Below are 14,522 nucleotides of genomic sequence, written 5' to 3' on the forward strand. Positions count from 1 at the left end.
AGGGAACTGGTTGGGTCTTTGTTCAAGAAAGAAGCATAAGGCTCCGAGACCTTCCTGACGTGGGATGGAGGTATATATAGACTAGACATCCATGGCAGAAACCAGCAAATTGGAAGTTACTGAAATGGTGAAGGGCATGCGAGGTGTCCCAGATGTAAGTGGAAAGGGTCTGGACAAGGGGAGACAGGATAGAATCCAAGAGATCCCCTGATGTGATGAGATCTGTAGCAGTCCAGGAGACAGAGGCCTGGTGTTTGTTAGTGGGGTCATGGTCCAGAGGAAGGTATGAGAAGGCATCAGAAAACTAGCATCTGGTCTCTGCAATGTAGAAGTCAGTGTGCCACACTATCACACCTCCTTTGTCAGACACTCTGGGGTGTCACTATTAACCAGAAACCACACCAGTCATATAAATATTGTGGATATGAAGCATAGCATTGGTATCCAGTGGCAAGTGAAATGACTCACCTCTTGACACCCCATTTTCATCATTTGCTGGGCACAAATTAGAGTTCTATGGAATACTCACCACTTGCTTGGATCAGTGCAATGACAACAATGCTTGAGAAACACAACAACATCAAGACAAAGCAGCCTACTTGAACAAGACTCTATCTACCATAAGTATTCACTGCTTTTTATCAACGTACAATGACAAAATGTACTGTAGTTACTCATCAAAGCTACTTTAACACTATCTACCAAAAATGAAAAGGGCAGTAGGCGCACGGACACATCACCATCTGTAGATTTGCCTTCAGGACATGTAGCATCCTGACTTCTCTGTTCCTTCATTCTCATTGGACCTACCTCCTGGTATTCTCAACCAACAACATGTGAGTACTTTCATCTCAATGGTTCAATGTGGCAGATCACCACCAACTATAGAAAAACAAATAGGTATGGCCAATAAATGCTTTCTAGTGATGCCCATGTCCCTTAAATTAATAAAAAATAATAATTTATGCAGATACGCAGGAAAGCTGTATATTGTGAAAGAGTAAATAAAAATACAGACTGTTGGGAATTCACAACAATCTATCAACACCTTAAAAACAAAGAAGGAGCGACAAACAATCTGGTGGAGGAACTCAGTGGATCAAGCAGCATGAGGTGCAGGGTTTCAACTCGAAATGTCGACAATTCCTTCCCCTGCCACAGATGCTACTCAACCCATTGAGTTCCTCCAGCAGAGTGTTTGTTGCTCCAAATTCCAGCATCTGTTGCCTCTTCTGTCTCCGGACAGAGAGGGAGATTAGGTGAAGATCTGTCATCGGAATTCTAACCAAATATTAAACAAATTTTTTGTTTGCAAACATATACTGACCTGTGGCACATTTCCAGCATTTTAACAGCTCTGTTTATACCAAATGTAATAATTTCATTGAGCTCCCATAAAAAGAGCTGTTCAACCTTCAAGAGTCCAAATCTCCTTCAGAATGTTGGGTGAAAGGGCTTTAAAATCCGGTTGTAATGTGTAGGTACCATAACTTGGCAGCAAGTTAGCCAGGAGACCAAGGTCCTAAGGATGGTTAGATCAGGTTCTGCAAATCTAATTATGTGCAGTAAGATATGATCTTTTATTGGGGTAGTACCTTTATGGAGTTCTTATTGCACAAATTAAGCTTGAAAAATATTTTTGTTTCCTCAAACCTACATGATTTATGATGATCAGTGTAAATGCAGTGCAAAGATTAAAGTATTAAAGGAGACAATTTAATGACATTTATTCTTTTATTCTTGTGTTAAGCTATTTAAATGATGTAATGTACATGGTATATTAATATAACAATAAACGGTAAATCTGATGGTTTTGAATGACTCACTGAATTTTAATTAATTACTCGTACAAGGTTAGCTGCAGTTTTCATTTTAATTACCCACCTCCTTACATGTAATTAAAAAATCCCCTTTATACTTAATGATTAAGAACACATTGCCATCTCAGGAAGATTTAAATGTTTCTTTAGAATGCAAGCAAATTATGTGACAGATGATAGGCAGGCAGACCAGACAGTCTCTCAATCTTAAATGTACCCTGTCATTCCCTTTTTGGTAGCTTGTTATTAGTGGCCAGACAAGGTACTATTAATATCACATTAAAACTGAGCTGAGGAAACAAATTGTATTTTTAAAGTAAATGTAGAAGTCATCTTGCCCTGTACTTATTCCTCTCTATCCTTTTTTTCCCCTTTAAGTCACCCTCTCCACACCAATTCATGATCAACACAGCAATCAGACTGTCTTCAAGCAACTGAAGGGCAGTCATTCAAAATGACTCCTGAATTTGGCTTCCTGTGGTCAAGATCCCTTCAGATGTTATTTGTGTCGCTGGGAGCCACTCGCAAGAGGAATTACAAAGGCAAATCTCCTTCAGTATCATTCCATCAGTGAATACATTTGCCGAATAATATGCTGCACTATTCATAGTCATGGAGGATTTTATAAAGAGTTGACAGCTGCAGATTATGAAGGCATTCATAGCCATGCGGTGGTACCTCAACACTTCTAATTATTCAAATATTTGCTAAATGACAGTATATACTGGTACCATTTTGCTAAAGTTTAAATCAGGAGCCATCTTGACTTAATGTTTAGCTACTAATATTCAAGATATAAATGGAAAAGATTGCATAATATTCCTACAGTAAAAATCATTACTTAGAGTTAATTAACTTGTTTATATTTCTCATATTTCTTGCTGACATTTGGCCTATTGAGTATATACCAGCTCTCAAAGCAATCTCATCAATCCTATTCCATCATGATTTCCCTGTAACCTATTTTCTTGCACATGCCCATCGACTCTATCCTGATTCTCCTACCAAACACCTACACTAGGAGTAACTTACAGTAACCAATTAACCTACCAACCAGCACATTTCTGGAGTATGGTAAGAAACCAGAGCACCCAGGGGAAACCGGCACGGTCACAGGGGCAATGTGCAAACTCCACATAGGCAGCTTCACTCCCGTAAGCATAGGAGTATAATTTCCATGTGATTATCAATAACTAAGAATGCTAATAACAATTTGCACTTAAATGGTGATTATCATGTAGCAAAATTCCGTAAGTTCCTTCACAGAATTCTGAAGCAAAACGTAACTCTGAGTTTTAAAAGGAAATTTTGGATCAGATGTTCAAAAACTTTGTCAAACGGGCAGGTGCCGAGGAGCACCTTTGAGTAAAGAGAAGCAGTGGTGATCTGAGGCTTGGCAGAAGGCACAGTTGTTAATGCTGAGCAATTAACATCAGGGGTGTGTTCAAAATCAAAACTGGAGAAGAGGCTGGTTTAAGTTAGAGGTAGGAGAGTGCAAGGCCATGGAGTTATTTGGAAAAGCGTAAAATCGAGCTATTGATAGATCAGTAGCTAAAGTAGGATAGCAAGTGTCGATGGGTAAATGAGACTTGGTGCAGATTAAGATATGGCCAGAAGAGTTTTGGGACAAACTCGAGATAATGGAGAATGTAAATTGGGAGATTGGTTTAGAACGTTAAAAGACTATTAGCAATCAGGAAGAAAGTTTAAACAGGAAGTGAGCTTGGGCAGGGCAGAGATAGGTGAAATCAGGAAGTGTAAGTAGGCTGTCCTGGTTTCAGGATGGCTAATTTGTCAAAAGGTAATCTTCGACAGCCTGCCAAAGTTGCAAATGGCCTGCTTTTTTGTTAGACAATGGCCAGGGAAAGGGAAAACTTAATGACCAGGGCATGGGATTTATGATTTAGATCCAAGATAATGACTTCAAGTTTTAGAACATTTAGATGGAAGAGATTTCTGGTTGTCCAACATTAATGTTTACATTATTAATACAAGAATGAACAGTAAACCTGATAGTTTTGAATGACTCATTGAATTTGAATCAACTTAAAGCAAAAGTACCAATCTTTGCTAGATAGGCAAAGAAGCAATTAGTATTAGGAATCACCAACTTTTCTGCAAGGGCATTTACAGAAAAAAGAAATAGCAATAGAATATGTCATTTATTTCCACATCACTTAATTTGCTTTTATTAGATAGTTCTGAAATTATCCTTTTAAACCATAGCTTCTGAATATCCTCTGGTTTCATAATATTCCTGCTATTTTACCATAGTTGCTGTTCTATTTAAATGTCTGTTTGTAAAGTGCAAAGTTAAAATAAAATTGTAAGCACCTTATGTATTTCATGGTTCCATTTTCCACAAGATGTATAGAATAAATTCATGTCAATTAATGCTTGCTATGTTCAGACAATATCAAGAAATGCAAAGGCATACCTTTAACAGATTAACTGACCAAATTTTGAGTTAGAAAGGATCTTCAAATTAGAGCAAGCAATCTATTTTTTTAAGATACCAAACAAATTTTATGTTGGAATTTTGTTACATTGGTTTCTATCTGTGTGTTAACAATGGGAATGTAAACCTTGAATGGACTGGTGTATGATAAATTTTCTACAACGTTTATTTTTTAAAATCTCATTTTAAATCACCATGCAACACTATGGCTACATAAATGAGACTTTTTTCTTAAAACCTATATTATTAAACATTTCATAAAACATTCATATCACAACATGTTATTCAATACTAGTTTCCCTTATTAATAGTTAATTGCACACAGATCTGAAAACAGATTCCACCATTTTAGAGTAACCTAATTTTAACCAATTGAAAATCATTTTAAAACCTTATGCAAAACTGTTTTCTTTATACATGTAGTTGACATTAAATTAAAATTTTAAAAAAATCACATTTTAAAGTTTTTAAAGTGCACCTTTTAGTGTTGTGCTCAAAAGAATTACATTAATTTTTAAAACTCTCTAAAACTGCAATTAGTGCAAATGTGAACAATTAGCAAAAATCCCAAACCATAATTGAACCCATACGCACAGTTCTGAGGACAAGTCTTGAAGATTTCCCTTAAAATTGTGTTACCTTTTGTATGTGTTACACTGATTTCAGCTGAATTGCATCCATTATTGAAACTGAACAGCAACTCTAAGCATATTTCTGTAGAGTTACAGTTTTTAGATATATAACAAGGCATTCTCGTGAACAAGAATGTAAAGAGGAGAGCTTAATGCAAATAAACATGCATAAAACTCTACATTCAAGAATCAACTAAATGGGCTTTTGTGTATCAGATAATCAACTTGTTGGCTGAACTGTTAAAGATTTTCACGTCAAGTACTAAAGCAATTCAATGGTATCTTAGACTGGATAGTTTTATCTAACACACCAATGAAATATATTTATCCCACTTTTATATTCAATCTGCATTTTTTTTAGAAATGTGTTACTATTGTAGCAATTGCATCAACTTGAAAAACATTTTAAAAATTCAAATGCTGTATTTACCTCATGTACTTTGGTTTTTTAAATTCCTTTAAATGGAACGACTCATAAATGACTACACACCTTTTTGTGTCAGGACTACCATCAGCCTTCCAATGAAAGAGAAAAATATCCAAGTCCATTCAATATATTTTCCCATACGTGGAAGTATGTAATACATTCCTTGGCGGATGTAAATTCCCTCTAGTGTATCGAAATTAAATTCTGCATTTAACCATTTGTAAGCAATCAATAGAGAGGAATTTAATATTTCATCTTTCAAAATGTATAAGGTTTTAAAGAAATTTAATTTATTAAAAAGGAGTTTTTCACTAAATTTGCAAGACTGAAGTACCAATAAATAAACTGATACAACACATTCTGATGTACAGAATGTAACCAGTTATTGGTTCAAAATGAACTTGTAAGTGCTGGCAATTCTGTGGTGAACTGTGGGCAGTTACTGATGTGAGTACCAGCAAAATTGGGACTTTGACATGTGCGTGTTCACATGCAGAAGTCCTGAAGTTACCAGCCTCTGGCCTGTGATAGATCATGGACCTACTATCCCCCAGACTTCGTGTAGGTTCAATGAGCAAATTCATTTGAATGAAGATTTAATGGCTGCAAGACTGAAGGGAAAATATAAGGTACAGTATTGTGCATTTAACATTTTTGGTGATTTTTAAAAATTATCTTAATCTGCTGAAATGTTTACTTTTTAAAAACTATTGGAAGAGCAAAACTGGGACTGAGGCTTAGCTGTCTGTCAAAGGTTTTCTCAACAGTTTTGCAATATAGGTATTTCTGGACTACCTGTGTGACCCAATTCCACGATGTAAGGTCCTAGTCTCATTCAAGGCTTACAGATATGCTGCTAGAGGATGTTGTCTGGCAGGTACATTCAACAGATGCACATGTGAATCAACTACATATCTCAGCAGCAATATGGATGACAATTCTCTCAACAAAAGCCGGACATTAAATTGGATCTTTCTCCAGTTGGTTCCACTGAAGATATATCCATGGATGAGGATCAGGAATTTGAAAAACACTATGAAAATATCTAATTCAGGTTATGAGAATTTGAGAAAGATCTTCAGGTCCATTTTCAAGATGTTTTTTGGTGGATTTATTAGTTTATTTCCAGCAAGTCATTCTTTCTATTGAATCACATTGGAGTGTAAGAGGACAAAGGACAATGGATAGATCTTACATAAAAAAGAACTATAATTGTTTTCTAAGCTCACTGCAATAATTGTTGTCAAAAGTCACATACTTGACAATAGTCAATGATGCATAAATTATTTGTCCTCCCCTTGCTTTTTAAAATACTGGCATGTACTAGGTACCTATTCAAGGACACTGACAGGCTTGTGTGCTTTGTCTAAATGGCCTCTCTTTGAAAATAGCTGGTGAGCAAACTGTGAAAAACTCATAATGTAGCATATTTATAATTCATTATGCATCTTTTCCTCACAGCAACTATAGTTTACCCATCAAAACTAGGGACCTATACTAATTCTTCCTTTCCTGATCCAGGGGCACAATAGTTATTTGTAGAATTCTACCAATTTTAGCCAACTCAGTGCACATCAAGGATTGCAATCAACACGTCTCTGATCTCAGTTTTAAACTGGACAGCATTTAATAACTTGACTTATTCAGTGCACTTCATAATATTGACACATGAAGCGATATGAAAATAAAAATTACAATATATTTGTTATCATTCCCTCCCAGTCTGTCATTATTTACACCGTATGATGTAAAATGAATAAAACATATTAGTCCTAATAGTGGCATCAGTGGCAGCTTGGAAAACTTGGCAACAGATAGGCACATTATGAAATCTAAGAGTAGAATAAAAAGGGAGACGAAAGTACAAAATAAATTTCCTGTGTCATGATTATAATGTTAAATTAATCATGTTCAAAAAACACCCAAATACTGTTTATATGATATCTAATATTTTTTTGCAGGTATTACTGCCTTTAATGCAGCCCTATGGCAAGTTTATACTTTGTATGATACATGGAGCACTCTTGTTACCCAGCAGTTTATAGACAATGTGACTGGTGTTATCTTGTTTTTATTTGCTCACATTCTCCCCCATAGAACACAATATCAGTAAGTGTGATTGTTCAGTACATAGTTTTTGGCCTGTGGTGAATCAGTGATGAATTTGCAATAGAAATATGCTGCTCACCATATCGGTTATGATTCTCCACAACCACCCATGTCATGCAGCGTGTCTGTTCAAGGATGGTATTATGCAAATATGGGGCTAATGCCCAGTTTGGGTCCCCTTGAGATATTTATTGGCCATTAATTGCAGGCACATAGTGCCTGCTCCATTATATTTTCTCAGATGCATTGGAGCTGGACCAGGGGTTCCTAAAGGAACCACAGTATGCCATTGCACAAGTAGTAAGCTTAGCTTTTTGTATCTCTGAATATGGAGCCGGGAGCAGGAGGTCTCCCTCTCCCAGCTTCACAATGAAATTGCATACCAATAGCAATCCATGCTCACTCACTTTGCAATTGCTTTCAAGATCCAGATACCCAGGCCATACAATTGGCCAGTCACAATCACCTCCCCAATCTGCAAACTATGAATGGCCTCTCAGACCTCAAATCTGTATGAATTGAGGCCAGTCCTGACATTGGCCTCTACAGGCAACTGTAGTGCATGGTATCAAATTGTGAAACCTCTTATCGGACAAAGTGAATCAGCATCGCATAATGGTGCTCATTATATAAAGAATTAACAGCACAAAAGAAAATGTTTAATTTTACATTCATTTGTCAAGGATATTGTTTATGTACAACAAGATACTGGATATCCATGCTGAGTAATGAAGTATTTTATCCACTTTTGTCACATCACAAGTAAAACAACATATTTTGTGTCCATATTCAGAAAAAAAGCTTGCCTTATACTCACCAGATTGATAATTTCGAAGTAAATTCTTTAACTTTATATGAAATTGTCTGTTGTGGGCTCGGTATTTTATTCATTTATATTATTAATATTACAGGTAGGAGAATTTAAATTGATCAGTATGGGATGCCTTCAGAAATGGACTTTAGACATGACAATACAGTGGCCAAAAATCATGCCACCAAATCCCCCTTTGGAGTAAATATTAAAGTGTAGAATACGTAAGATACTCATTTCTTGTTGGCTTCACATCCTTGGACAGGAGCCAGGGATTTACAACTAGCTCCATTCCATGGAGAATTAATCTCTAACTGAATTAAAGAGGTCCATATTTACAGCAAGTAAACCCTAAATTATTAAAGAGACAGAGCTGTACCTTAGCAGTGACAAAAAAGTACTGAACATGATTATGGTAGATACATTTGTCTTTACATATCAGCATTTCTCTTATTTTACTGTGATTAATGTCACGGCAAACTTACGGTCTAAGATTCTAAAAGCATCCTTAAGGGCAGATCAGACACTAAGGTTTCACGTTTATGATTTATGTTAAACAAAAATACCCAAGCTGATCTCCTAATTCTTGAAGTACAGTTTGAAAGGCTTTTAATGTGTTGCCAAATTTTAGCAGCAGATTCAGAATAGCTTGTTTATTCAGCTCTGTTTCAGAGCAGCAAAGAAAACTGCAACATAGATGAATGAAGAAAGCTGAATATTCACCCATGTTCTGACTCTTACATGGAGAAAAATAATATTGATTCAGATGCTAAGTCTTCCTCTGAAGAGTCTGAAGATACTTAAATTATTTCAATTGTATATATACGTTTATTACTCAATGAGATCTGGAGGAACAAGTGAAGGCAATAAACAAACTCAAATTTTTTAAAATAAACTTTAAGTAACCTTCAAACTTATGGTTGTCAACCAGTGTATTTGTCAAATATTACAATAAATGTACCTTCAATTGAAGTCTAATAAACAAAACATGAGCTGTGCCTTTAATTTTCCTAATACATATGACCAGCGCTACAGGGATCCCCAGTAGAAACACCTACATAAAAATCAGACCAATAAAGCCTGTAGGGGAAATGTACTGGCTGGTATGGTTCACAAAACATTTCAGTTGCAGTCTATGTTGAGTTAGCAGAAGTCAGCGAATAGAATGATAAGGTAGATTATGTACTTACTTATTATGACACAGAAGGAGGCCATACAGCCCATCATGTCCATGCTGGCTCCAGGCTGAACAATCCCATCAGTTCCATTGCCTTGTAACCCTGCAACTTATTCTCACAAATGCCCATCAATAGTCCCTTGATTAATTTATCATTTACCTATACTGGGGTAATTTGCAGTATCCACTTAACCTACCAGCACACCTTTGGGATGTGGAAGGAACCCAAAGCACTTGGGGAAACCCACACGGTCACAGAGAAAATGTACAAACTCCACACAGGCAGCACTGGTAGTCAGGATTGAATCTGATTTATCAAAGCAGTGAAGCAGGAGCACTAACTGCTGCATCACCGTGCCACCCCAATAAATGGTCCTCGAATTAGTCAGCAAAGGTCTGCTTCCCTGATACTTTTGATGATGACATTATCACACTCATGATGACATCCAAGATAACAAGATAACAGCTTAAAACTGAACATTTGGAAAGAACAAATTTAAAATAAACTTTAATGCCCCACAATCAACTTTTCCACTATTTAGGCACATCCTTACAAGTGGAACTGGTACAAGCTACCACTAATGTGTTGGAGCCTGTGGAATTGCAAACTAGTGTTGCTGAGCTCTTATAAAAAGTCACTCACTTGAAATGTTTTCACTTTTCATATTTCCTTACAACACAGAAAGGGACCATTTTGACTCATTAAGTCTATGTTGACACACAAAGCAAACCCATCTCCCCCACTGATTTTTGCTGTATCCTGTTTCTCTCTTTACAGATGCTGCCTTACGTGCAGAGTATTTTCAGCATTTTCTATTGTTAAACTAACAGGAGTCATCTCCCTTTGGAGACAAGAAAATTACAGGAAAATAAAACATACAATTTCCAAAAACAACAGGAAGCGGAGGAGAGGGAATCATAATCAGGATAAATAACTTTCTAGATGATCTGATTGTTTCTGATAAATGGCTCTAGATTGCAAAATCAACTGAAAGGCTAATTCTGTTTCTCCCCATATCCTATGATAAATTACTTATTATTCACATAGAAGCAATTGTTTTCTTTGTGGAGTTGCTTCTATAGAGTAACTGGAAATCGCAGCATATTAAACTCCACACAGCACAAATAATGCTAAGCCCTTTATTTAGAAACAGTAAGGCATTGTTAGGGGAAAAAATATCACAGGGTTTCTGCTCTGCTGTTATTTTTAATGATGACATTATTTGGCTCCCAGTGCATGCATGCATCATTTGCCAGTTCAAATCAATATCAAACTGTAATATTACTAAGTGACATCCAATAATATTAAAAGCTACAGTGTAATTCTGCTTACATTAATGTAGCCTTGATTCTATTGTTAGAATACAGCTTTAAACCGAAAGTGATTTAGTGAAGAGGTCAATATCGGACCTGTAGCACAATGCTCACTCACTATAATTTCCTGATACTAAATTATGGGAAGGCATAAGCAGAGTATGGACATGTATATGGAGCAGATTATGATAATTAAAGGACAAATCAGATGGAATGCTTAAGTGTTTCTCACCACATGCATTGGTGGTGTATTTATCTTGCATTGATGGAATAATTGCTGCAGGATACATGACACGAAGAGCACTAGAATCTTTAGTTTGAAGGACAATGAATTGACACTATCTTTCTGCCCTTTTAGATTTAATTTATCCTTTGCCCAGCCTTTCCTACCTTCCACTTTCACACCCAGTTGTTCAACTGTTTTCCTTGCTTAACTCCTGCTTTAGTGTTAAGTAAACACCTAGCACAAATAAACATGTAGCAAAATGATTAAGTCTTTCCACTTCCTTCTATATGGAGTTTGCCAGCTAGAATGCTGCTGCCTCTTGGTGCATGCAATTTATTATATAGGTCACCTACTCTATTGATACTTCTAAGCAATTATTTCATGAATAGGAAATACAGACTGCAACGTTTCATGGATTCCAGTGGTCCTGGGCATCTTTAGTCTGTGTACTCCAAGCGTTTACATCAACCAACATCACTAAGACGGTAGTGGCTGATTGGTGCTACTGTTGCAGCCACTGCCTTAGTTCCCAGTTATGGTAGGTACATCTGGAATGGCTAACAATGAGGGGGCATATTTTTAAGATAATTGGAGGAAGATATAAGGGGGATGTCAGAGGTAAGTTTTTTTTTACACGGAGAGTGGTGGGTGCGTGGAACGCACTGCCAGCAGATGTTGTGGGGCAAGATACATTAGGGACATTTAAGAGACTCATGAATGATAGAAAAATGGAGGGCCATGTGGGAAGGAAGGGTTAGAAAGATATTACAGCAGGATAAAATGTCAGCACAACATCGTGGGCCGAAGGCCTGTACTGTGCTGGTATGTTCTATGATAGCCAACGATCTTATTCATTGTGTGTCTTCTATCCTTAAGAGGCAAGTAACAATGTTTTATTTTTTTACTTTTCTGCTTTGTTAAGAAATAAAATTATCAGCACTAAATTAATTAATGCTGCATTTCTCATTTTTCTAATTTGAGCCTTTTCCAATAATTAGATTGGGCAAGCTATTATTAGAATACTGTTGGGCCTGGTAGGTTATTTTACACGGGAAAACAGAACTGTTCAACGTATGATACAGACATTGCTTTTTCAAGCAACAAGGTGCATTTCCGGTTAGGCAAACATGTGAAGTCAACCACACTTTAACTGCTGATTGAAAAGGGCTGGTAAATTACAGGCTTCAGGCCAATGACTGGTTATTTATTTAAAAGATGATTGTTTTGGAACTGTAGCTAGAATGACATACACACATGACATTAACCTCTGCAAAATTGTTCATTTAAACCAGTATTTTAAATACCTCGAATCTTTTGAACGAACAAGACAAATGCTAAACATTACATTCTTACCTCAGAAAAAGAATTCAAATGAATCATTCGATCGTGGTTTAAAAAAGTGTGGGGTTTAATAAAGTATCTGATATTTTAAACGGACTGAACTGTAATCGCAGTAATTACTTCCGCTAATCCTTAAAATTATATTCAGGGGGAAACTAAAAATGTTATAATTAATTTTCCTTTTAAATGTAATAAGTACGGTATTCAGGTAAAATTACAAGGCATCAAATTGCTTTAATTAAAAAGTGATTGTATTCAGCAGAGAAAAGGATCCCAAAGTCAATTTGCCATCAAAACATGCTACGTTTTAGGTACAATATTGAGGAAGCTCAACATATGGATTCCTCATAAGCAAATAATGATCACGGGTGGGGTTGTACCTCGCAAGGGCATGGATTTAAGAGTACACTAACAATTGAATCAAATACTTTAATCTCACACACATTAGGTTAAGCCGATTTGCTTTTAAAATTCTGCTTTCGATAAGCAGTTGTTCCTAATATCCCGTTATAGACGTCTGCCGCACAATTTCCACGTTTAGTTTGTGGGGAGAATGCATTCCCACAGGAACGGCGTTCTTTATTTTCCGAAGTTAAGCCCAATTCCTTCGGGTTTCAACACACGTTCCACCAAGCTAAAAATCTGCAACCCGATTTCTGCTTCCCCTCCGGTGCACACAGCGATTACCTACGGCCAAAACTGGGGCCGGCAAGTTCCTGAGCACGCCCCTTGTCTGTGCAGATCGCACGACGCCATGCAATGTTGCCCAGGGTGTCAGTGAAACCGCATATTAAACATTCATTCTGCCTCGGCGGTGTGTGATGTAGCAATTCCAAAGTAAACCAAACAGCAACACCCAGCTCCAAAAGAAAAGCTCAAACCATTTGACATTTGCTTCACATTTCCTTTTGCTCTCTCTCACTTTGGCCGCCGTATTAATAAGACCAGGGAGGGGGGGGGGGGTTCAGTGTAGCGACAAATATTTGCAGCACCCACCCAATCAGGTCATCAGTCCTCCCGCCCGGGCACTGGTGGGGACTGCACTCCGGCAGCCCAGTCTTTCAGCACTAATGCAACAGGACAGCAGCTTCTCCCGTAAACTAGACCAATCCCCATGCTATGCACTAGAAAGCAGAGCAAGCCGTGTAAATATCCACACTGATATTACAAGGATGGTTGGCTGGAAGCCCCCTCCCTCCCCATCGCGCGGCCTCCCTTGGTTTGCTTTCATCCTACTCACATTTTGTTTTTCTCGAGTTCTGGATATTCAACAGGATTTTCTCGACTGCTCGGTCCCTAAGCTTCTCAACAAAGATGGCTATTCAGCAGCTGCCTGACGTCAGTGATCCGGGTAGTTCGGTTCCCGGAGGCAGAGCCAAAAATAAAATGCAGATGCAGTTACACAGTCATTCAGAGGCAAGCGGAAACTGAGCGAGGAATAGAATAACAGAGCCTCGGCGAGACAATCGTAGGGACAAGGGATCTCAGCAACGTCAGCCAAGGATAATAACTCTGGGAAAGATGGAGTCATATGAAGAGACTGCCTGAAAAAGAGAATCAGGGAAACGAACCAGGCAAACACATGAAGAAAGAGTTAAGTAAAGAGATAGGGAGAGAGTCAAATGTGCATGGGATCAAAAGTAGGAGGAACTACATAGGTGTAGGTTGAAGTATATTACAGGTGGTAATCAAAAGGTGGTAAATAAATGTGGTAATCAGTAAAACTGTACAAATGGATTTCAATGCAGGCCAGCCACTTTGGACTAAGATCAGTATTTCTAAATGACGAAAAGCTAAAAACACAGGAGGCCCAAACTGTTAAATAGAACACTACAGCACAGTACAGGCCCTTCGGCCCACAATGTTGTGCCAACATTTTATCCTGCTTTAAGATCTATCTAACCCTTCCCTCCCACATAGCCCCCTATTTTTCTATCACTCATGTGTCTATCTAAGAGCTTCTTAAATGTCCCTAATGTATCTGCCCCACAACCTCTGCAGGCAGTGCATTCCACGCACCCACCACTCTCTGTGTAAAAAACTTACTGCCGACATCCCCCTTATACCTTCCTCCAATCACCTTAAAATTATGTCCCCTCGTGTTAGCCATTGTCGCACTGGGAGAAAGTCTCTGATTGTCCACTCGATCTATGCCCCTTATCATCTTGTACACCTCTATCAAGTCACCTCTCATCCTCCTTCTCTCC

General features: G+C 37.7%; 1 protein-coding gene across 1 annotated transcript in view; it reads right to left on the bottom strand.

Annotated features, from left to right (window-relative positions):
* vamp2 (vesicle-associated membrane protein 2) overlaps positions 1-13,670 on the bottom strand; it is a 92,764-nt gene extending 79,094 nt beyond the window's left edge. Inside the window, exon 1 of the mRNA XM_052018700.1 lies at positions 13,556-13,670. Within this exon, the coding sequence (XP_051874660.1) occupies positions 13,556-13,557 (2 nt within the window). The 5' untranslated portion in view covers positions 13,558-13,670. The remainder of the gene's footprint in view (positions 1-13,555) is intronic.
* Positions 13,671-14,522: the final 852 nt, after the last annotated feature.

This window comes from Pristis pectinata, chromosome 6, assembly GCF_009764475.1.
Source record: "Pristis pectinata isolate sPriPec2 chromosome 6, sPriPec2.1.pri, whole genome shotgun sequence".
NCBI lineage: Eukaryota > Metazoa > Chordata > Chondrichthyes > Rhinopristiformes > Pristidae > Pristis > Pristis pectinata.